General features: G+C 40.4%; 1 protein-coding gene across 1 annotated transcript in view; it reads left to right on the top strand.

The window, feature by feature from the left end:
• The first annotated feature begins 8,326 nt into the window (after window positions 1-8,326).
• Window positions 8,327-25,140, top strand: part of ralbp1 (ralA binding protein 1) — a 77,467-nt gene continuing 60,653 nt past the window's right edge. The window contains exons 1-8 of the mRNA XM_065013807.1: window positions 8,327-8,402; window positions 9,650-9,985; window positions 14,602-14,729; window positions 15,097-15,248; window positions 15,519-15,661; window positions 17,835-18,028; window positions 19,581-19,736; window positions 20,054-20,215. Coding sequence (XP_064869879.1) covers window positions 9,736-9,985; window positions 14,602-14,729; window positions 15,097-15,248; window positions 15,519-15,661; window positions 17,835-18,028; window positions 19,581-19,736; window positions 20,054-20,215 — 1,185 coding nt within the window. The 5' untranslated portion in view covers window positions 8,327-8,402; window positions 9,650-9,735. The remainder of the gene's footprint in view (window positions 8,403-9,649; window positions 9,986-14,601; window positions 14,730-15,096; window positions 15,249-15,518; window positions 15,662-17,834; window positions 18,029-19,580; window positions 19,737-20,053; window positions 20,216-25,140) is intronic.

Raw genomic sequence — 25,140 nt, 5'->3', positions numbered from 1 at the left:
CTATGTCTAATAGTCCTCTGTTCCTATATCTAATAGTCCTCTGTTCCTATGTCTAATAGTCCTCTGTTCCTCTGTTCCTATGTCTAATAGTCCTCTGTTCCTCTGTTCCTATGTCTAATAGTCCTCTGTTCCTATGTCTAATAGTCCTCTGTTCCTATATCTAATAGTCCTCTGTTCCTATGTCTAATAGTCCTCTGTTCCTATGTCTAATAGTCCTCTGTTCCTATGTCTAATAGTCCTCTGTTCCTATATCTAATAGTCCTCTGTTCCTATGTCTAATAGTCCTCCTCTGTTCCTATATCTAATAGTCCTCTGTTCCTACGTCTAATAGTCCTCTGTTCCTATATCTAATAGTCCTCTGTTCCTACGTCTAATAGTCCTCTGTTCCTACGTCTAATAGTCCTCTGTTCCTATGTCTAATAGTCCTCTGTTCCTATATCTAATAGTCCTCCTCTGTTCCTATGTCTAATAGTCCTCTGTTCCTATATCTAATAGTCCTCTGTTCCTATATCTAATAGTCCTCTGTTCCTATGTCTAATAGTCCTCTGTTCCTATATCTAATAGTCCTCTGTTCCTATGTCTAATAGTCCTCCTCTGTTCCTATGTCTAATAGTCCTCCTCTGTTCCTACATCTAATAGTCCTCTGTTCCTATATCTAATAGTCCTCCTCTGTTCCTATGTCTAATAGTCCTCCTCTGTTCCTATGTCTAATAGTCCTCCTCTGTTCCTATGTCTAATAGTCCTCCTCTGTTCCTATATCTAATAGTCCTCTGTTCCTATGTCTAATAGTCCTCTGTTCCTATGTCTAATAGTCCTCTGTTCCTATGTCTAATAGTCCTCCTCTGTTCCTATGTCTAATAGTCCTCTGTTCCTATGTCTAATAGTCCTCCTCTGTTCCTATGTCTAATAGTCCTCTGTTCCTATGTCTAATAGTCCTCCTCTGTTCCTATGTCTAATAGTCCTCTGTTCCTATGTCTAATAGTCCTCCTCTGTTCCTATGTCTAATAGTCCTCCTCTGTTCCTATGTCTAATAGTCCTCCTCTGTTCCTATATCTAATAGTCCTCCTCTGTTCCTATATCCTCTGTTCCTATGTCTAATAGTCCTCTGTTCCTATGTCTAATAGTCCTCTGTTCCTATATCTAATAGTCCTCCTCTGTTCCTATGTCTAATAGTCCTCTGTTCCTATGTCTAATAGTCCTCTGTTCCTATGTCTAATAGTCCTCTGTTCCTATATCTAATAGTCCTCCTCTGTTCCTATGTCTAATAGTCCTCTGTTCCTATGTCTAATAGTCCTCTGTTCCTATATCTAATAGTCCTCTGTTCCTATGTCTAATAGTCCTCTGTTCCTATATCTAATAGTCCTCCTCTGTTCCTATATCTAATAGTCCTCCTCTGTTCCTATGTCTAATAGTCCTCTGTTCCTATGTCTAATAGTCCTCTGTTCCTATATCTAATAGTCCTCTGTTCCTATATCTAATAGTCCTCTGTTCCTATATCTAATAGTCCTCCTCTGTTCCTATGTCTAATAGTCCTCTGTTCCTATGTCTAATAGTCCTCCTCTGTTCCTATATCTAATAGTCCTCTGTTCCTATATCTAATAGTCCTCCTCTGTTCCTATATCTAATAGTCCTCCTCTGTTCCTATGTCTAATAGTCCTCTGTTCCTATATCTAATAGTCCTCTGTTCCTACGTCTAATAGTCCTCCTCTGTTCCTATGTCTAATAGTCCTCTGTTCCTATGTCTAATAGTCCTCTGTTCCTATATCTAATAGTCCTCTGTTCCTATGTCTAATAGTCCTCTGTTCCTATATCTAATAGTCCTCCTCTGTTCCTATGTCTAATAGTCCTCTGTTCCTATATCTAATAGTCCTCTGTTCCTATGTCTAATAGTCCTCCTCTGTTCCTATGTCTAATAGTCCTCCTCTGTTCCTATGTCTAATAGTCCTCTGTTCCTATGTCTAATAGTCCTCTGTTCCTATATCTAATAGTCCTCCTCTGTTCCTATGTCTAATAGTCCTCTGTTCCTATATCTAATAGTCCTCTGTTCCTATGTCTAATAGTCCTCTGTTCCTATATCTAATAGTCCTCTGTTCCTACGTCTAATAGTCCTCTGTTCCTACGTCTAATAGTCCTCTGTTCCTATGTCTAATAGTCCTCTGTTCCTATATCTAATAGTCCTCCTCTGTTCCTATGTCTAATAGTCCTCCTCTGTTCCTATGTCTAATAGTCCTCCTCTGTTCCTATGTCTAATAGTCCTCTGTTCCTATATCTAATAGTCCTCCTCTGTTCCTATGTCTAATAGTCCTCCTCTGTTCCTATGTCTAATAGTCCTCCTCTGTTCCTATGTCTAATAGTCCTCTGTTCCTAGTCCTCTGTTCCTATCTAATAGTCCTCTCTGTTCCTATATCTAATAGTCCTCTGTTCCTATATCTAATAGTCCTCTGTTCCTATATCTAATAGTCCTCTGTTCCTATATCTGTTCCTCTGTTCCTATGTCTAATAGTCCTCCTCTGTTCCTATATCTAATAGTCCTCTGTTCCTATGTCTAATAGTCCTCTGTTCCTATATCTAATAGTCCTCTGTTCCTACGTCTAATAGTCCTCTGTTCCTATGTCTAATAGTCCTCTGTTCCTATGTCTAATAGTCCTCCTCTGTTCCTATATCTAATAGTCCTCTGTTCCTATATCTAATAGTCCTCTGTTCCTATGTCTAATAGTCCTCCTCTGTTCCTATATCTAATAGTCCTCTGTTCCTATGTCTAATAGTCCTCCTCTGTTCCTATATCTAATAGTCCTCTGTTCCTATATCTAATAGTCCTCTGTTCCTATGTCTAATAGTCCTCCTCTGTTCCTATATCTAATAGTCCTCTGTTCCTATATCTAATAGTCCTCTGTTCCTATGTCTAATAGTCCTCCTCTGTTCCTATGTCTAATAGTCCTCCTCTGTTCCTATATCTAATAGTCCTCTGTTCCTATATCTAATAGTCCTCTGTTCCTATGTCTAATAGTCCTCCTCTGTTCCTATATCTAATAGTCCTCTGTTCCTATATCTAATAGTCCTCTGTTCCTATGTCTAATAGTCCTCTGTTCCTATGTCTAATAGTCCTCCTCTGTTCCTATATCTAATAGTCCTCCTCTGTTCCTATGTCTAATAGTCCTCTGTTCCTATATCTAATAGTCCTCTGTTCCTATATCTAATAGTCCTCTGTTCCTATGTCTAATAGTCCTCTGTTCCTATATCTAATAGTCCTCCTCTGTTCCTATATCTAATAGTCCTCTGTTCCTATGTCTAATAGTCCTCCTCTGTTCCTATATCTAATAGTCCTCTGTTCCTATGTCTAATAGTCCTCTGTTCCTATATCTAATAGTCCTCTGTTCCTATATCTAATAGTCCTCTGTTCCTATGTCTAATAGTCCTCCTCTGTTCCTATGTCTAATAGTCCTCTGTTCCTATATCTAATAGTCCTCTGTTCCTATATCTAATAGTCCTCTGTTCCTATATCTAATAGTCCTCCTCTGTTCCTATATCTAATAGTCCTCTGTTCCTATATCTAATAGTCCTCTGTTCCTAATCTGAGTTTCCCTGTGACAGGAATCCAGTCTTCCAATCTAATCTAATCTGAGTTTCACTGTGACAGGAATCCAGTCTTCCACTCTAATCTAATCTGAGTTTCACTGTGACAGGAATCCAGTCTTCCACTCTAATCTGAGTTTCCCTGTGACAGGAATCCAGTCTCCACTCTAATCTGAGTTTCCCTGTGACAGGAATCCAGTCTCCCACTCTAATCTAATCTGAGTTTCACTGTGACAGGAATCCAGTCTTCCACTCTAATCTGAGTTTCCCTGTGACAGGAATCCAGTCTCCACTCTAATCTGAGTTTCACTGTGACAGGAATCCAGTCTTCTAATCTAATCTGAGTTTCACTGTGACAGGAATCCTGTCTCCCACTCTAGTCTGAGTTTCCCTGTGACATGAATCCAGTCTTCTAATCTAATCTGAGTTTCACTGTGACAGGAATCCAGTCTCCCCCTCTAATCTGAGTTTCCTGTGACAGGAATCCAGTCTCCCACTCTAATCTGAGTTTCCCTGTGACAGGAATCCAGTCTCCCACTCTAATCTGAGTTTCACTGTGACAGGAATCCAGTCTCCCACTCTAATCTAATATAATCTGAGTTTCACTGTGACAGGAATCCAGTCTCCCACTCTAATCTGAGTTTCCCTGTGACAGGAATCCAGTCTCCCACTCTAATCTAATATAATCTGAGTTTCCCTGTGACAGGAATCCAGTCTCCCACTCTAATCTAATATAATCTGAGTTTCACTGTGACAGGAATCCAGTCTCCCACTCTAATCTAATATAATCTGAGTTTCACTGTGACAGGAATCCAGTCTCCCACTCTAATCTAATATAATCTGAGTTTCACTGTGACAGGAATCCAGTCTTCCACTCTAATCTAATATAATCTGAGTTTCACTGTGACAGGAATCCAGTCTCCCACTCTAATCTAATATAATCTGAGTTTCACTGTGACAGGAATCCAGTCTTCCACTCTAATCTAATATAATCTGAGTTTCACTGTGACAGGAATCCAGTCTCCCACTCTAATCTAATATAATCTGAGTTTCACTGTGACAGGAATCCAGTCTTCCACTCTAATCTAATATAATCTGAGTTTCACTGTGACAGGAATCCAGTCTCCCACTCTAATCTAATATAATCTGAGTTTCACTGTGACAGGAATCCAGTCTCCCACTCTAATCTAATATAATCTGAGTTTCACTGTGACAGGAATCCAGTCTCCCACTCTAATCTAATATAATCTGAGTTTCACTGTGACAGGAATCCAGTCTCCCACTCTAATCTAATATAATCTGAGTTTCACTGTGACAGGAATCCAGTCTCCCACTCTAATCTAATATAATCTGAGTTTCCCTGTGACAGGAATCCAGTCTCCCACTCTAATCTAATATAATCTGAGTTTCCCTGTGACAGGAATCCAGTCTCCCACTCTAATCTAATATAATCTGAGTTTCACTGTGACAGGAAGCACATCAGTTCCACATCAGTTGTTATCACAGCATTCTGAAACACAGGTGTTCAGTATGTGAACCAGGGTCTGAGTCCTTCTCAGGAAGAGGGGGAAAAGGGGGGGACCAAACAATTAATTTACCTTTAATTCACCTTTAAAATCCTATTTTCCCTAAACCCTCAATCTACCCCTAACCCTTAATCCTAACCCTTAACCTTAAACCTATATAGCCACTTTCCTTGTGGGGACTGGCGAAATGTTCCCACTTGTCATCATTTTCTTTGTTTTATTACTATCCTTGTGAGGACTTCTTGTCCATACAAGGATAGTAAAACCAAACACACACTCTCTCTGTCTTTTTCTCTTTCTCCTCTCCTCTCTCCACTTCTATTTTTAGCGCCAGTGATGTTTGCAGATGGTTGGGTGTCCTGCCTGCCTGTCTGCCTGCCTGTCTGCCTGTCTGTCTGCCTGCCTGCCTGTCTGTCTGTCTGTCTGTCTGTCTGTCTGTCTGTCTGTCTGCCTGCATGCCTGTCTGTCTGCCTGCCTGCCTGCCTGTCTGCCTGTCTGCCTGCCTGTCTGCCTGTCTGTCTGTCTGTCTGTCTGTCTGCCTGCATGCCTGTCTGTCTGCCTGTCTGTCTGTCTGCCTGCCTGCCTGTCTGCCTTCCTGCCTGCCTGTCTGTCTGTCTGCCTGCCTGCCTGCCTGCCTGCCTGCCTGCCTGCCTGCCACTGATGCTGTGTCCAATTGGCGAGGAACAAACAGTAGTCTGTGAATCTGCCAACCGCACAATGACGATTTGTTGTTATTGAGTCACGCAACACTGTTACAGCCGGTAGACCCTGATACAGCCGGTAGACCCTGTTACAGCCAGTAGACCCTGTTACAGCCAGTAGACCCTGTTACAGCCGGTAGACCCTGTTACAGCCGGTAGACCCTGTTACAGCCGGTAACAGCCGGTAGACCCTGATACAGCCGGTAGACCCTGTTACAGCCGGTAGACCCTGTTACAGCCGGTAGACCCTGTTACAGCCGGTAGACCCTGATACAGCCGGTAGACGCTGTTACAGCCGGTAGACGCTGTTACAGCCGGTAGACCCTGTTACAGCCGGTAGACGCTGTTACAGCCGGTAGACCCTGTTACAGCCGGTAGACCCTGTTACAGCCGGTAGACACTGTTACAGCCGGTAGACCCTGATACAGCTGGTAGACCCTGATACAGCCGGTAGACCCTGATACAGCCGGTAGACACTGTTACAGCCGGTAGACCCTGTTACAGCCGGTAGACCCTGATACAGCCGGTAGACCCTGATACAGCCGGTAGACACTGTTACAGCCGGTAGACCCTGATACAGCCGGTAGACCCTGATACAGCCGGTAGACCCTGATACAGCCGGTAGACACTGTTACAGCCGGTAGACCCTGTTACAGCCGGTAGACCCTGATACAGCCGGTAGACCCTGATACAGCCGGTAGACGCTGTTACAGCCGGTAGACCCTGATACAGCCGGTAGACGCTGTTACAGCCGGTAGACGCTGTTACAGCCGGTAGACCCTGTTACAGCCGGTAGACACTGTTACAGCCGGTAGAACCTGTTACAGCCGGTAGACCCTGATACAGCCGGTAGACCCTGTTACAGCCGGTAACAGCCGGTAGACCCTGTTACAGCCGGTAGACCCTGTTACAGCCGGTAGACACTGTTACAGCCGGTAGACCCTGATACAGCCGGTAGACCCTGTTACAGCCGGTAGACACTGTTACAGCCGGTAGACCCTGTTACAGCCAATAGACACTGTTACAGCCGGTAGACACTGTTACAGCCGGTAGACCCTGTTACAGCCGGTAGACCCTGTTACAGCCGGTAGACCCTCATACAGCCGGTAGACACTGTTACCCTGTTACAGCCGGTAGACACTGTTACAGCCGGTAGACACTGTTACAGCCGGTAGACCCTGATACAGCCGGTAGACCCTGTTACAGCCGGTAGACCCTGATACAGCCGGTAGACCCTGTTACAGCCGGTAGACCCTGTTACAGCCGGTAGACACTGTTACAGCCGGTAGACCCTGATACAGCCGGTAGACCCTGTTACAGCCGGTAGACCCTGTTACAGCCGGTAGACACTGTTACAGCCGGTAACAGCCGGTAGACCCTGTTACAGCCGGTAGACCCTGTTACAGCCGGTAGACCCTGTTACAGCCGGTAGACACTGTTACAGCCGGTAGACCCTGTTACAGCCAATAGACCCTGTTACAGCCGGTAGACCCTGTTACAGCCGGTAGACCCTGTTACAGCCGGTAGACACTGTTACAGCCGGTAGACCCTGTTACAGCCGGTAGACCCTGATACAGCCAGTAGACCCTGATACAGCCGGTAGACCCTGTTACAGCCGGTAACAGCCGGTAGACCCTGTTACAGCCGGTAGACCCTGTTACAGCCGGTAGACACTGTTACAGCCGGTAGACCCTGATACAGCTGGTAGACCCTGATACAGCCGGTAGACCCTGTTACAGCCGGTAGACACTGTTACAGCCGGTAACAGCCGGTAGACCCTGTTACAGCCGGTAGACCCTGTTACAGCCGGTAGACCCTGTTACAGCCGGTAGACGCTGTTACAGCCGGTAGACGCTGTTACAGCCGGTAGACGCTGTTAGATCTGCGGAAGTAGTTGCGAAATAGACAACAGAATACGCAATTTTTTATTTATTTATTTTTTAATTTCACCTTTATTTAACCAGGTAGGCAAGTTGAGAACAAGTTCTCATTTACAACTGCGACCTGGCCAAGATAAAGCAAAGCAGTTGGACACATCCAACAACAAAGAGTTACACATGGAGTAAAACAAACATACAGTCAATAATACAGTAGAAAAATAAGTATATTTACAATGTGAGCAAATGAGGTGAGATAAGGGAGGTAAAAGGCAATAAATAGGCCATGGTGGCGAAGTAAATACAATGTAGCAAGTAAAACACTGGAATGGTAGATTTGACAGTAGATGAGTGTGCAAAGTAGAAATCGTGGGGTGCAAAGGAGAAAAATAAATACATAAATAAACACAGTAGGGGAAGAGGTAGTTGTTTGGGCTATTTATACAATGAAGACGACCTTTGTGTGGAAGTTGTCAGTCATTTCATAATGTATCTGATCAAATATAAATGTTTTAGTTATTCATAAGTATATAGTTGAATACTCTTTAAAAAAAAAAGTTGATAAAGTTGGTCAAACTGGACTTGTAGTTGTAGTAGCCCCAGGATTGCACTCTAAACTACAACTCCCATAAAGCACCTATGGCCTCACTGCGCAGACTCAGCTCTGTTTACTTGGTACTCAAACAGCTAGCAGGAAGCTCCGTTAAGGAATTGACCAGAAAAAGGTTAGTTGGCAAAGTAAAATATCTGATCCTATCTCAAAGTCGAATTTGAATAAAAATGCGGTTATATACGTTGGAGTAGTTATAGCTGCCTCGTATCGATTTATTTTCAATATTTATTAGCAATATTACCCGCGGGTGGCTGATAGCTAACGTAAGCTAGCTAGGTAGCTATCTGCTAGCTTTAACAACAGCAGTTAGCATCTGGGCCTCCATTCAAAGCCTAGTGGTTAGCAACAACTTTGGTAGTTTGCACATCCGTTTGAGTCGGTTTGTTTTACGTTCGCTTGCTCCTGGCTGCGTCTTAGGTCAACTACTTGTGGTGTGTTGTATTGAACGGGAGTCCTAAGGCTTTATATATCGTCGACACGGATTATCACCATAGGACAGCTATGATAAGGATCACAGACTGACCCCAGTGATAATAGGCCTGAATCTTGATGCACAACTAGTGTTTATTAAAGGTTGTGTGGGTTAATGTGATTTTTAAAAAACAATACATTGGACTAGGCATTTAGATATTGGGAACCCCTTAGAAATGTGTGGAGCTGGAGGTGCGTCAGTCAAAAGGAGTAGCAACCATTGCCACCACTAGATCCAGTTCATCTCCTTTTATAGTTAAGTTTTTTTTAAGTGACCAAAAAGTGTGTTCTTTAAATGGTAAGGTAGCATTATCAAACTGTAGGTGATTTGAGATTCAGTTAGTGGTGTCTGTATGACCGTTTTTGCGGGCGGGTATGAGTTTTGCGTGGATGAGTTGATGAGGTCCAAAATATATTTGAGCCCCATCTGGTGGCTTGGATTAATCCAGATGTTGTTGTATTTCAGTCCTGTACTGGTTTTGGATTTGACCCCTGTGGGCATCCTTAACGTACGACGTTACTATTTTAATGGGTTGTAATTCTGGGACTACGGAAAATATGTACATTGTGTGCCATGCAGTAAATTGGACATGCAGTCATGCTGTCTGTCTTATTTCATTCATTATTTAATTCCGTCCGTCTAGTTACACATTAAGATGGAGACAGAGCAGTACTGTTTAACAAAATGTGTGTGTACTGGCACCACTGTTCTTATGGGTTTGTGTGGATGCAGTAGTATAGTTGAGGTGGACTCCAAGAGATATCTACTATAACAGAGCCCCATCTGCTGGTTACAATTTAATACAGCAGCTGTATACTGAAACTATCAGATAATGTGATTGTAATGTTTGACTAAGTATAAACTGTGTGTGTGCGTGTCCCCTGTAGGTGTAATGGCCCGGTGATGTGTTCGTGTCCCTGACCCGAGGAGTGAAGAGACACCCAGGACTCTGTGTCAAGAGCAGTGCCCAGCCATGACCGAGTGCTTCCTGCCCCCTAGTAGCAGCCCAGCGGAGGTTCGTCGGGCGGAGCACCCGGGAGGGGTGGCTCGTACCCCCAGCTCGGAGGAGATCAGCCCCACCAAGTTCCCCGGCCTGTACAGGACGGGCGAGCCCTCACCCCCCCACGACGGACACCACCACCATGAGGTCATCGACGCCGTGTCGGATGATGATAAAGAGCACGGCAAGAAGAAGAACAAGTTCAAGAAGAAGGAGAAGAGGAGTAGGAGACATTACCTTTTACTACTATTTATTACTGTTTATGTATTTATCTGTGATTTACACAAGTCCTTCTTATTAAAAGTCAAACTTTAGGCAAAAAAAACCCTCTAAAATAACATCTTTAAACTGTATTAACTGATCAATACACCATCATGTTTAAAAACAAAACAAAACAAAATGGCTGAATAAGATATTTAGCTACAGAAGTGCCATTTCTTACAGATCTCTACAGCTTCCGTCCAAAAACAAAATCCTGTAAAATGACGTCAACACGTACTGGAGGAGTTACTGACTAGCTACAGTGGGCTACAGTTAGCTAATGAACTAGCTATAGTGGGCTACAGTTAGCTAACGAACTAGCTACAGTGGGCTACAGTTAGCTAACGAACTAGCTACAGTGGGCTACAGTTAGCTAACGAACTAGCTACAGTGGGCTACAGTTAGCTAACGAACTAGCTACAGTGGGCTACAGTTAGCCAACGAACTAGCTACAGTGGGCTACAGTTACATTTACATTTAAGTCATTTAGCAGACGCTCTTATCCAGAGCGACTTACAAATTGGTGCGTTCACCTTAAGACATCCAGTGGAACAGCCACTTTACAATAGTGCATCTAAATCTTTTAAGGGGGGTGAGAAGGATTACTTTATCCTATCCTAGGTATTCCTGAAAGAGGTGGGGTTTCAGGTGTCTCCGGAAGGTGGTGATTGACTCCGCTGTCCTGGCGTCGTGAGGGAGTTTGTTCCACCATTGGGGGGCCAGAGCAGCGAACAGTTTTGACTGGGCTGCGCGGGAACTGTACTTCCTCAGTGGTAGGGAGGCGAGCAGGCCAGAGGTGGATGAACGCAGTGCCCTTGTTTGGGTGTAGGGCCTGATCAGAGCCTGGAGGTACTGAGGTGCCGTTCCCCTCACAGCTCCGTAGGCAAGCACCATGGTCTTGTAGCGGATGCGAGCTTCAACTGGAAGCCAGTGGAGAGAGCGGAGGAGCGGGGTGACGTGAGAGAACTTGGGAAGGTTGAACACCAGACGGGCTGCGGCGTTCTGGATGAGTTGTAGGGGTTTAATGGCACAGGCAGGGAGCCCAGCCAACAGCGAGTTGCAGTAATCCAGACGGGAGATGACAAGTGCCTGGATTAGGACCTGCGCCGCTTCCTGTGTGAGGCAGGGTCGTACTCTGCGGATGTTGTAGAGCTTGAACCTACAGGAACGGGCCACCGCCTTGATGTTAGTTGAGAACGACAGGGTGTTGTCCAGGATCACGCCAAGGTTCTTAGCGCTCTGGGAGGAGGACACAATGGAGTTGTCAACCGTGATGGCGAGATCATGGAACGGGCAGTCCTTCCCCGGGAGGAAGAGCAGCTCCGTCTTGCCGAGGTTCAGCTTGAGGTGGTGATCCGTCATCCACACTGATATGTCTGCCAGACATGCAGAGATGCGATTCGCCACCTGGTCATCAGAAGGGGGAAAGGAGAAGATTAATTGTGTGTCGTCTGCATAGCAATGATAGGAGAGACCATGTGAGGTTATGACAGAGCCAAGTGACTTGGTGTATAGCGAGAATAGGAGAGGGCCTAGAACAGAGCCCTGTTAGCCAACGAACTAGCTACAGTGGGCTACAGTTAGCTAACGAACTAGCTACAGTGGGCTACAGTTAGCTAACGAACTAGCTACAGTGGGCTACAGTTAGCTAACGAACTAGCTACAGTGGGCTACAGTTAGCTAACGAATTAGCTACAGTGGGCTACAGTTAGCTAACGAATTAGCTACAGTGGGCTACAGTTAGCTAACGAACTAGCTACAGTGGGCTACAGTTAGCTAACGAACTAGCTACAGTGGGCTACAGTTAGCTAACGAACTAGCTACAGTGGGCTACAGTTAACTAACGAACTAGCTACAGTGAGCTAACGAACTAGCTACAGTGGGCTACAGTGAGCTAACGAACTAGCTACAGTGGGCTACAGTTAGCTAACGAACTAGCTACAGTGGGCTACAGTTAGCTAACGAACTAGCTACAGTGGGCTACAGTTAGCTAACGAATTAGCTACAGTGGGCTACAGTTAGCTAACGAATTAGCTACAGTGGGCTACAGTTAGCTAACGAACTAGCTACAGTGGGCTACAGTTAGCTAACGAACTAGCTACAGTGGGCTACAGTTAGCTAACGAACTAGCTACAGTGGGCTACAGTTAGCTAACGAACTAGCTACGTCATTCACGTCGCACATGACCAGAATGACACACTGATGAACCACCAAAGGCACATCCCATTTCTGTTTGAATGAAAAATTGTGTTAAGACTGTTTTTGTACCTAAAGTTGACATTTAAGATTCGAGAGTGAGAGCTAATCCTAGGAAGGATTTGATCCAACATCTCTTTTGGAGAGGGAGAACTATCCTAGGAAGGATTTGATCCAACATCTCTTTTGGAGAGGGAGAACTATCCTAGGAAGGATTTGATCCAACATCTCTTTTGGAGAGGGAGAACTATCCTAGGAAGGATTTGATCCAACATCTCTTTTGGAGAGGGAGAACTATCCTAGGAAGGATTTGATCCAACATCTCTTTTGAGAGGGACTTGTGGCCAAAGTATACATTGGAGAGAAGAAAAAAAAGACTCAAACTTGCATTTCAGACCGTTTCAAACACACTGGCTACAGTATTTCCTCATAGAGGATGATGTTATCGAGGAGGATGATCTGGCCAATCAGCGGTCTACTCGCATGAATATTTTTGTACTTCCGGGGTACGCCCACACCATTCCAACATAGAAATTTAACGTACTTAATTGCACATTTTTGGAAAGAAAACGATTTCACTCGTAATTGTAATTAATTTGAGGTCATATTTCACAGAAATCTGGAAAAAGTGGAAAGGTACTTTAATCCTTTGTTATAGTCAGGTAGCCTTTAACTCTTTATGCTCACTTTTGGGTCAAAGCCCTCTCACGGTTCTCGTTATGTGGGGGAGGGGCTTATTGTTCCGCCTGTCTGTTTTCATCAGGGGGTTTCCATGGATAAATGTAGCTTTCCCTCCCAGGGCATAGTGACTAGAGAGAGACGGGGGGAGGGGGGAGGAGATGGACAGTTTGAGGGCACACCCTGTACCCAGCAAAGGTGTGTGACAGGCAGCGGTCCGATACACAGGGTCTCTAGCTGTCTGGAGGCAACAGGTTAGGTGTTGAGTAGGTCACCAATGTGATCTGATCTTGGACCAGCAGTTTGTTTGCGATTGGATGTGAGGAAATAACTTTTGAGGTTGGTTCAGGAAAACGAGCCGCCTGTCAGGTGCTGTGGGAATTGTCCTATATTGGAGCCTGACCTCTTTTCCTAGTCATCTCTCTCTCTCTCTTCTCTGCTATAGTTCCTCTCTCTCGCTCTCTCTTCTCTGCTATAGTTCCTCTCTCTCGCTCTCTCTCTTCTCTGCTATAGTTCCTCTCTCTCTCTCTCTTCTCTGCTATAGTTCCTCTCTCTCTCTCTCTCTCTTCTCTGCTATAGTTCCTCTCTCTCTGGCTCCCTCTCTCTCTTCTCTCTCTCCTCTGCTATAGTTCCTCTGCTATAGTTCCTCTGCTATAGTTCCTCTCTCTCTCTGGCTCCCTCTCTCTTTTCTTCTCTCTCTTCTCCTCCTCTCCTCTGCTATAGTTCCTCTGCTATATTTCCTCTGCTATATTTCCTCTCTCTCTGGCTCCCTCTCTCTCTTCTCTCTCTCCTCTGCTATAGTTCCTCTGCTATAGTTCCTCTGCTATAGTTCCTCTGCTATAGTTCCTCTCTCTCTGGCTCCCTCTCTCTCTTCTCTCTCTCTCCTCTGCTATAGTTCCTCTGCTATATTTCCTCTGCTATAGTTCCTCTCTCTCTGGCTCCCTCTCTCTCTTCTCTCTCTCTCCTCTGCTGTAGTTCCTCTGCTATAGTTCCTCTCTCTCTGGCTCCCTCTCTCTCTTCTCTCTCTTCTCTGCTATAGTTCCTCTGCTAAGTTCCTCTGCTCAACTCACTGTTTCCCATTTCTTCTCTCTTTCTCTGCTATAGTTCCTCTGCTTAGTTCCTCTCTCTCTCTGGCTCCCTCTCTCTATTAACTTCTTAGTTGTAGTTCCTCTGCTATAGTTCATTATTTTAATGTTCTTCTCCTCTGCTATAGTTCCTCTGCTATAGTTCCTCTGCTATAGTTCCTTTCTCTCTGGGATCCATCTCTCTTCTTCTCTTCTCTTATAGTTCCTCTGCTATTTCCTCTGCTATAGTTCCTCTGCTATAGTTCCTCTGCTATAGTTCCTCTGCTATAGTTCCTCTGCTATATTTCCTCTCTCTCTGGCTCCCTCTCTCTTTTCTTCTCTCTCTTCTCCTCTCCTCTGCTATAGTTCCTCTGCTATATTTCCTCTCTCTCTGGCTCCCTCTCTCTCTTCTCTCTCTCCTCTGCTATAGTTCCTCTGCTGTAGTTCCTCTCTCTCTCTGGCTCCCTCTCTCTTTTCTTCTCTCTCTTCTCCTCCTCTCCTCTGCTATAGTTCCTCTGCTATATTTCTCTCTCCTCTCTTTCGTGCTTCTTGTTGACTACATCTGTGGTATTAGTGCGAATCAGAGAGAGGTGTGCTTTCTAACCTCCTCCTCTGTCCTCTCCGTCCGTCCGTCCCGTAGCGGAGGGATACGCAGCCTTCCAGGAGGACAGCTCGGCGGATGAGGCAGAGAGCCCCTCCAAGATGAAGCGGTCAAAGGGGATTCACGTGTTTAAGAAACCCAGCTTCTCCAAGAAGAAAGACTTCAAGGTAAAGAATCAAATAAATCAACGTCACTGTTTTCCATTTACTTCCCTTGCTGGAGAACTCTGTTTTAACACTCTGCTTTAATGCCCTGCTATTAACTTGTTAGTTTCGATAACCAGTGAATCATTATTTTAATGTTATTATTTGCTATGAGGATCCGGCGCTAAACCAATTTTTTGGGATCAGAACCATTTCTGTTTTCTCACTTTTATATACGCCATTTATGAACAGACGCTTTCAACCAACGTGACTTCGTTATCCATGCATATATTTTACATTAAAATGATAATTGAACCCACTACCCATTGTTGTTCCCCAGACCTTACCGATCTGCAGGGGACCAACGCGTGGTGTTTTTCCTGTCTCCCAGGTGAAGGAGAAGTGTCCCAAGGAGGACAAGAAAGACAAGAAGTCTAAAGACCTGACGGCAGCAGACGTGGTCAAACAGTGGAAGGAGAAGAAGAAGAAGAAGAAGCCCGCGGCCGAGCCGGAGCCCGTCCCCGTGGAGATGCCTACATTCAGGTAGACGGGACGGTTCAAGGTCCCAATCCCGGGCCTGATGACAATTTGACTGGGAGTGAAAGGCTGACTAGATCCTGTTGCTTGCAACCTGTGTGTGTGTGTGTGTGTGTGGCTGGACTCTGCTCTCAACCTGAGTATGTGTGTGTGTGGCTGAACTCTGTGCTCTCAACCTGAGCGTGTTTCTCCGGGATTTGTGTTAAAAGCCAAAAGGATTAATATCTGTTTTTTGACATTAAAATGATAATTTAAACTATCATTGTTGTTCCCCAGACCCATCTTCGGGGCTCCCCTGGCTGAGGCAGTGAAGAGAACAGCCCTGTACGACGGGATCCAGCTCCCTGCAGTCTTCAGAGAGTGTATCGACTACATCGAGAGCTACGGAATGAGGTGTGAAGGAATCTACCGTGTGTCAGGTATGTCTTGGTGTGTGAGGGGAATCTACCGTGTGTCTTGGTGTGTGAGGGGAATCTACTGTGTGTCAGGTATGTCTTGGTGTGTGAGGGGAATCTACTGTGTGTCAGGTATGTCTTGGTGTGTGAGGGGAATCTACTGTGTGTCAGGTATGTCTTGGTGTGTGAGGGGAATCTACTGTGTGTCAGGTATGTCTTGGTGTGTGAGGGGAATCTACTATGTGTCAGGTATGTCTTGGTGTGTGAGGGGAATCTACTGTGTGTCAGGTATGTCTTGGTGTGTGAGGGGAATCTACCGTGTGTCAGGTATGTCTTGGTGTGTGAGGGGAATCTACCGTGTGTCAGGTATGTCTTGGTGTGTGAAGGGAATCTACCGTGTGTCAGGTATGTCTTGGTGTGTGAGGGGAATCTACCGTATGTCTTGGTGTGTGAGGGGAATCTACTGTGTGTCAGGTATGTCTTGGTGTGTGAGGGGAATCTACCGTGTGTCAGGTATGTCTTGGTGTGTGAGGGGAATCTACCGTGTGTCAGGTATGTCTTGGTGTGTGAAGGGAATCTACCGTGTGTCAGGTATGTCTTGGTGTGTGAGGGGAATCTACCGTATGTCTTGGTGTGTGAGGTGAAACTACCGTATGTCTTGGTGTGTGAGGGGAATCTACCGTATGTCTTGGTGTGTGAAGGGAATCTACCGTGTGTCGGGTATGTCTTGGTGTGTGAAGGGAATCTACCGTGTGTCATGTCTTGGTGTGTGAAGGGAATCTACTGTGTGTCAGGTATGTCTTGGTGTGTGAGGGGAATCTACCGTATGTCTTGGTGTGTGAGGGGAATCTACCGTGTGTCAGGTATGTCTTGGTGTGTGAAGGGAATCTACCGTGTGTCAGGTATGTCTTGGTGTGTGAGGGGAATCTACTGTGTGTCAATCAGAAATCTGTATTTTTGGGCGCCGATTTGCCGATATTTTTTATTTTACCTTTATTTAACTAGGCAAGTCAGTTAAGAACACATTCTTATTTTCAATGACGGCCTAGGAACAGTGGGGTTAACTGCCTCGTTCAGGGGCAGAACAACAGATTTTCACCTTGTCAGCTCGGGGGATCCAATCTTGCAACCTTACAGTTAACTAGTCCAACGCAATAACAACCTGCCTCTCTCTCGTTGCACTCCACAAGGAGACTGCCTGTTACGCAAATGCATTAAATTTACCTTATAAAAAAACAATCAATCATAATCACTAGTTAACTACACATGATTGATGATATTACTAGATATTATCTAGCGTGTCCTGCGTTGCATATAATCTGACTAAGCATACAAGTATCTAAGTATCTGACTGAGCGGTGGTAGGCAGAACCAGGCGCGTAAACATTCATTTAAACAGCACTTTTGTGCATTTTGCCAGCAGCTCTTCGTTGTGCGTCAAGCATTGCGCTGTTTATGACTTCAAGCCTATCAACTCCCGAGCTGAGGCTGGTATAACCAAAGTGAAATGGCTAGCTAGTTAGCGCAGGCTAATAGCATTTCAAACGTCACTCACTCTGAGCCTTCTAGTAGTTGGTCCCCTTGCTCTGCATGGGTAACGCTGCTTCGAGGGTGGCTGTTGTCGTTGTGTTCCTGGTTCGAGCCCAGGTAGGAGTGAGGAGAGGGACGGAAGCTATACTGTTACACTGGCAATACTAAAGTGCCTATAAGAACATTGAATAGTCAAAGGTATATGAAATACAAATGGTATAGAGAGAAATAGTCCTATAATTCCTATAATAACTACAACCTAACACTTCTTACCTGGGAATATTGAAGACTCATGTTAAAAGGAACCACCAGCTTTCATATGTTCTGAGCAAGGAACTTAAACGTTAGCTTTTTTACGTGGCACATATTGCACTTTTACATTCTTCTCCAACACTTTGTTTTTGCATTATTTAAACAAAATTGAAAATGTTTCATTATTACTTGAGGCTAAATAGATTTTATCGATGTATTATATTAAGTTAAAATAAGTGTTCATTCAGTATTGTTGTAATTGTAATTATTACAAATAAATTAAATGTAAAAAAATTGTCCGATTAATCGGTTTCGCCATTTTTGGTCCTCCAATAATCAGTATTGGTGTTGAAAAAATCATAATCGGTCGACCTCTAGTATTAACCCTCCCTCCTCCTCTGTCTTTCCCTCCCAGGTATGAAGTCTAAAGTGGATGAGCTGAAGGCATCGTATGACCGCGAGGAGTGTCCATGCTTGGAAGAGTATGACCCTCACACCGTAGCTAGCCTGTTGAAGCAGTACCTCCGAGAACTTCCTGAGAACATTCTGGGGCGAGACCTGGCTCAACGCTTTGAGGACGCCTGCAGTAGACCGGCTGAGGCTGACAAGGTGAGGAGCTGATTTGATGACTAGCTTTAGATATTATTGATCAGTTTATTTTTCCCCCTCATCAATCTACACACAATACCCCATAACGACAATCCGAAAACAGGTCTTTAGAAGTTTTTGCGAATGTATTAAGAATTAAAAACAAGACACCTTATTTACAGAAGTATTTAGACCCTTTGCTATGAGACTAGAAATTGAGCTCAGGTGCATCCTGTTTCCATTGGTCATCCTTGAGATGCTTCTACAACTTGATTGGAGTCCACCTGTGGTAAATTCAATTGATTGGACATGATTTGGAAAAGCTTTTTGAATGTTGTATAATGTCTGTAGCCTGGTCAAGACAGTGTCATATTAAAATATAGTTGCCTACTCCACTTTGACCATGGGTAACGAATAAAACAAAGCAGTTGGATGGCTAGTTGGATCTGCTTATGGTGGCCTGTTTAACAAATGCGATTGGATGGAGGCTGTACCATTTTAAGGTCTCTGATAGGTTGATTTGTTATTTTGTTACCGGATATAATTATCTGATCAGCTGGCCGTCTTAAAGCATCGTGACTAATTTGAACAAATTGGCCTATGAGAAAAGCTAGCAGCTAGACATTAGGCCAATGGTTTTTAATTTTTAATTTTACCTTTATTTAACCAGGCAAGTCAATTAAGAACACATTCTTATTTTCAATGACGGCCTGGGAACAGTGGGTTTACTGCCTGTTCAGGGGCAGAACGACAGATTTGTACCTTGTCAGCTCGGGGGTTTGAACTCGCAACCTTCCGGTTACTAGTCCAACGCTCTAACCACTAGGCTACCCTGCCGTTTAAACTATGGTATAAGCAAAAGTTCACAAGTTTGGTCCCTGTGTGTGTTTTCAAAAATAGTTCTAAAACAATGTATTCTTTGTCAGGTGGCAGAGTTCTAGAACGTTCTTTTATTTGTCAGGTGACCGAGTTCTAGAACAGTGTTTTATTTGTCAGGTGACAGTTGTAGAACAATGTTTTATTTGTCAGGTGACAGTTCTAGAACAGTGTTTTATTTGTCAGGTGACAGTTGTAGAACGGTGTTTTATTTGTCAGGTGACAGTTCTAGAACGGTGTTTTATTTGTCAGGTGACAGTTCTAGAACAGTGTTTTATTTGTCAGGTGACAGTTCTAGAACAGTGTTTTATTTGTCAGGTGACAGTTCTAGAACGGTGTTTTATTTGTCAGGTGACAGCGTTCTAGAACGGTGTTTTATTTGTCAGGTGACAGCGTTCTAGAACGGTGTTTTATTTGTCAGGTGACAGTTCTAGAACAGTGTTTTATTTGTCAGGTGACAGTTCTAGAACAGTGTTTTATTTGTCAGGTGGCAGAGTTCTAGAACTGTGTTTTATTTGTCAGGTGGCAGAGTTCTAGAACGGTCTTTTATTTGTCAGGTGACCGAGTTCTAGAACGGTGTTTTATTTGTCAGGTGGCAGAGTTCTAGAACTGTGTTTTATTTGTCAGGTGGCAGAGTTCTAGAACGGTGTTTTATTTGTCAGGTGGCAGAGTTCTAGAACGGTGTTTTATTTGTCAGGTGGCAGAGTTCCAGCGTCTCTTAACGGAGGTGCCCCCCGGCAGTCGTCTGCTCCTGTCCTGGCTGGTCACTCATATGGACCATGTTATCACAAGAGAGACCGACACCAAGATGAATATCCAGAATATATCCATCGTACTCAACCCCACTGTACAGGTAATAAGAATGAATTGTATTTGTAGAGCGCTTTTCATTACATACAGGAATCCCATAGATCTGTTCAGGGGAGGGAGGGAGAGAAGGGTCCTCAGTGAAATCCTGGCCCAGTTCTTTAGAGCTAATGCATTCCCAACAGGGTGCGATGTTGGTTGCTCCACTTACACTGAACTAGCAGACTTCATTATCACCCTTACAAACTACTAGACTTTAGCTCAGAGGGTTAATACTGCGCCAGTGCAATTAATATGCAAGTGACCTATATCCTCCTCTAGTCTTCTGTCTGTATTTTTGACTCCCTGTCCTCTTTCCTCCAGATTGGTAACAGGGTCCTGTACATGTTCTTCACCCACGTGAGAGAGCTGTTTGGGGACGTGTTTCTGAGGCCCGTATCCCGTCCGCTCCGCTGGTCCAATGCTGCCACCATGCCGGCCCTGCCAGAGACACAGGACAGCATCAAGGAGGAGATACGACGACAGGTTGGGATGGTTTGAACAGATATTTGCAGTACAACTTTAGTCACTGAGGCAGTTTTTAAGGGGCAGTAGATGGTATCTAGGACACTGAGGCAGTTTTTAAGGGGCAGTAGATGTTATCTAGGACACTGAGGCAGTTTTTAAGGGGCAGTAGATGGTATCTAGGACACTGATGCTGCTCCAGTAAAAAGCTATTGCTGTGGTTTTGTTATTTTGTCCATCTTAATAAAAATCTCAGTGGGAACACACCGTATCAGAATTTGTGGACACTAATCATTGTCTGGGTCTGTACGATCTCCAGTGTCTCAATAGGACTTCCTGTGACTTCCTGTTCATCTCTGTATTAAAAGGTAGCCTAGTCGTTCCCCCTCCTCGCCACGATGTACAGCACATCAATGGAGTTGAGCGGAGACGGCCGTGGGAGGACTGAACCTCCGACTCCATCCAGGCTGTGAATTGTTAAACCCGTAGCTTGTACCTACATTGGTCTTCTGTAGCTTGTACCTACGTTGGTCTTCTGTAGCTTCGTACCTACGTTGGTCTTCTGTAGCTTCGTACCTACGTTGGTCTTCTGTAGCTTCGTACCTACGTTGGTCTTCTGGTCTTCTGTAGCCATCGTACCTCGTTGGTCTTCTGTAGCTTCGTGTTGGTCTTCTGTAGCTCGTGCCTCGTTGGTCTTCTGTACCTACGTTGGTCTTCTGTAACCGTACCTACGTTGGTCTTCTGTAGCTTCGTACCTACGTTGGTCTTCTGTAGCTTCGTGCCTACGTTGGTCTTCTGTAGCTTCGTACCTACGTTGGTCTTCTGTAGCTTCGTACCTACGTTGGTCTTCTGTAGCTTCGTACCTACGTTGGTCTTCTGTAGCTTCGTACCTACGTTGGTCTTCTGTAGCTTCGTACCTACGTTGGTCTTCTGTAGCTTCGTACCTACGTTGGTCTTCTGTAACCGTACCTCGTTGGTCTTCTGTAGCTCGTACCTACGTTGGTCTTCTGTAGCTCGTACCTACGTTGGTCTTCTGTAGCTCGTACCTGCGTTGGTCTTCTGTAGCTTCGTACCTACGTTGGTCTTCTGTAGCTTCGTACCTACGTTGGTCTTCTGTAGCTTCGTACCTACGTTGGTCTTCTGTAGCTCGTACCTACGTTGGTCTTCTGTAGCTCGTACCTACGTTGGTCTTCTGTAGCTCGTACCTACGTTGGTCTTCTGTAGCTTGTACCTGCGTTGGTCTTCTGTAGCTCGTACCTACGTTGGTCTTCTGTAGCTTTGTACCGACGTTGGTCTTCTGTAGCTTCGTGCCGTTCTTTGTTTACTGAAATCCATACTTTTTTTAAACTAAACTTTTTGTTCAAATACAGTTCTCTTTTTGTGGGTCTAAAACCCCCCCCTCCAAAAAAAGGTTCTGTAACATGGTGAAAGACCTGTCGAATACACCTTTCTCCTCACAGCTGCCCATGTCTCTATACCAGGCGGTGTCACAGAAAGGCCCGGAAAAATTGTCAAAAAGACCACATCCACCCAAGCCATAGACTGTTCACTCTACTCCCGTTCGGCAAGCGGTACCAGAGCACCAAGTCTGGGACCAAATGGAACCTGAACAGCTTCTAGCCCCAAGCCATAAGACTTCTGAAACTGTTAATCAAAATGGCTACCCAGACGACTGCATTGATCCTTTTTATTACCACGGACTCTCACGTCGACTCTACGTCCACTCACTGGAGTCGACCCAAATACATACTGACACTCCCAACACACGCTGCTGCTATTATCTATCCTGATTACCTAGTCACCAATACCCCTACCAACATGTACATATTACCTCAACGACCTCGTACCCCTGCACATTCACTCTGTACAGGTACTCTTTGTATATAGCCTCGTTATTGCTAGTGTGATTGTGAAGCAACACACTACTGTTATTCCTCTCACTATTATTATTTATTATTCATTATTATTCATTATTATTTATTATTATTCATTATTATTCATTATTATTCATTATTATTATTCATTATTATTCATTATTATTTATTATTATTCATTATTATTCATTATTTATTATTATTATTCATTATTATTTATTATTCATTATTATTATTCATTATTTATTATTATTATTCATTATTATTTATTATTTATTATTATTCATTATTATTTATTATTCATTATTATTTATTATTCATTATTATTTATTATTCATTATTATTATTCATTATTATTATTATTCATTATTTATTATTATTATTATTATTCATTATTATTATTATTCATTATTATTATTATTCATTATGATTCATTATTATTATTCATTATTATTATTCATTATTGTTCATTATTATTATTATTCATTATGATTCATTATTTATCATTATTGTTCATTATTATTTATTATTCATTATTATTCATTATTATTCATTATTTATTATTATTCATTATTATTCATTATTTATTATTATTATTTATTATTATTCATTATTATTATTATTATTCATTATTATTATTCATTATTATTATTATTCATTATTATTCATTATTATTAGTATTTATTATTATTCATTATTTATTATTATTATTCATTATTTATTATTATTCATTATTTATTATTATTCATTATTATTATTCATTATTATTATTATTTATTATTATTCATTATTCATTTATTATTATTATTTATTATTATTATTCATTATTATTATTCATTATTATTATTCATTATTATTCATTATTATTAGTATTTATTATTATTCATTCATTATTTATTATTATTCATTATTTATTATTATTCATTATTATTATTCATTATTTATTATTATTCATTATTATTATTCATTATGATTTATTATTATTATTTATTATTATTATTCATTATTATTATTCATTATTCATTATGATTTATTATTATTATTAATTATTATTAATTATTCATTACTATTCATTATTTATTATTATTCATTATTATTCATTATTTATTATTATTATTATTTATTATTATTATTCATTATTATTATTTATTATTATTATTATTTATTATTATTTATTATTATTATTTATTATTATTATTATTTATTATTATTATTTATTATTATTATTCATTATTATTATTCATGATTTATTATTATTATTTATTATTATTATTCATTATTATTATTCATTATTATTATTCATTATTTATTATTATTATTATTCATTATTATTATTCATTATTATTATTTATTATTATTATTATTCATTATTATTATTTATTATTATTTATTATTATTATTCATTATTATTATTTATTATTATTATTCATTATTATTATGTATTATTATTATTTATTATTATTATTTATTATTATTATTCATTATTATTATTCATTATTTATTATTATTATTATTATTTATTATTATTATTCATTATTATTATTTATTATTATTCATTATTATTATTATTCATTATTATTCATTATTATTCATTATTTATTATTATTCATTATTATTCATTATTTATTATTATTCATTATTATTCATTATTTATTATTATTATTCATTATTATTTATTATTATTCATTATTATTATTATTCATTATTATTATTATTATTCATTATTATTATTATTCATTATTATTATTCATTATTATTCATTATTATTAGTATTTATTATTATTCATTATTTATTATTATTCATTATTATTATTCATTATTATTATTATTTATTATTATTATTATTCATTATGATTTATTATTATTATTATTATTATTCATTATTATTATTCATTATTATTCATTATTATTAGTATTTATTATTATTCATTCATTATTTATTATTATTCATTATTTATTATTATTCATTATTATTATTCATTATTTATTATTATTCATTATTTATTATTATTCATTATTCATTATGATTTATTATTATTATTATTTATTATTATTATTCATTATTATTATTCATTATGATTTATTAATTATTATTAATTATTCATTAATTATTCATTATTTATTATTATTCATTATTATTCATTATTTATTATTATTATTATTTATTATTATTATTTATTATTATTATTCATTATTTATTATTATTATTATTTATTAATCAATCACCACCTTCCGGAGACACCTGAAACCCCACCTCTTTAAGGAATACCTAGGATAGGATAAAGTAACCCTTCTCACCCCCTTAAAAGACCTAGATGCACTATTGTAAAGTGGCTGTTCCACTGGATGTCATAAGGTGAAAGCACCAATTTGTAAGTCGCTCTGGATAAGAGCGTCTGCTAAATGACTTAAATGTAAATGTATTATTATTATTTATTATTATTATTTATTTTATTATTATTATTATTATTATTTATTATTATTATTTATTATTATTATTCATTATTATTATTCATTATTATTATTCATGATTTATTATTTATTATTTATTATTATTATTTATTATTATTTATTATTATTATTATTATTATTTATTATTCATTATTATTATTATTCATTATTTATTATTATTATTATTATTTATTATTATTATTTATTATTATTATTCATTATTATTATTCATTATTTATTATTATTATTATTCATTATTATTATTTATTATTATTATTCATTATTATTATTTATTATTATTATTTATTATTATTATTCATTATTATTATTATTATTATTATTATTATTATTATTATTATTATTATTATTTATTATTTATTATTATTATTATTCATTATTATTATTTATTATTATTTATTATTATTATTCATTATTATTATTTATTATTATTATTCATTATTATTATTTATTATTATTATTTATTATTATTATTCATTATTATTATTCATTATTTATTATTATTATTTATTATTATTATTCATTATTATTATTCATTATTATTATTTATTATTATTTATTATTATTATTATTATTTATTTTTATTATTTATTATTATTATTT

Source organism: Oncorhynchus nerka, linkage group LG9b (genome assembly GCF_034236695.1).
Source record: "Oncorhynchus nerka isolate Pitt River linkage group LG9b, Oner_Uvic_2.0, whole genome shotgun sequence".
Taxonomy (NCBI): domain Eukaryota; kingdom Metazoa; phylum Chordata; class Actinopteri; order Salmoniformes; family Salmonidae; genus Oncorhynchus; species Oncorhynchus nerka.
This window is presented reverse-complemented; position numbering and strand designations above follow the sequence as displayed.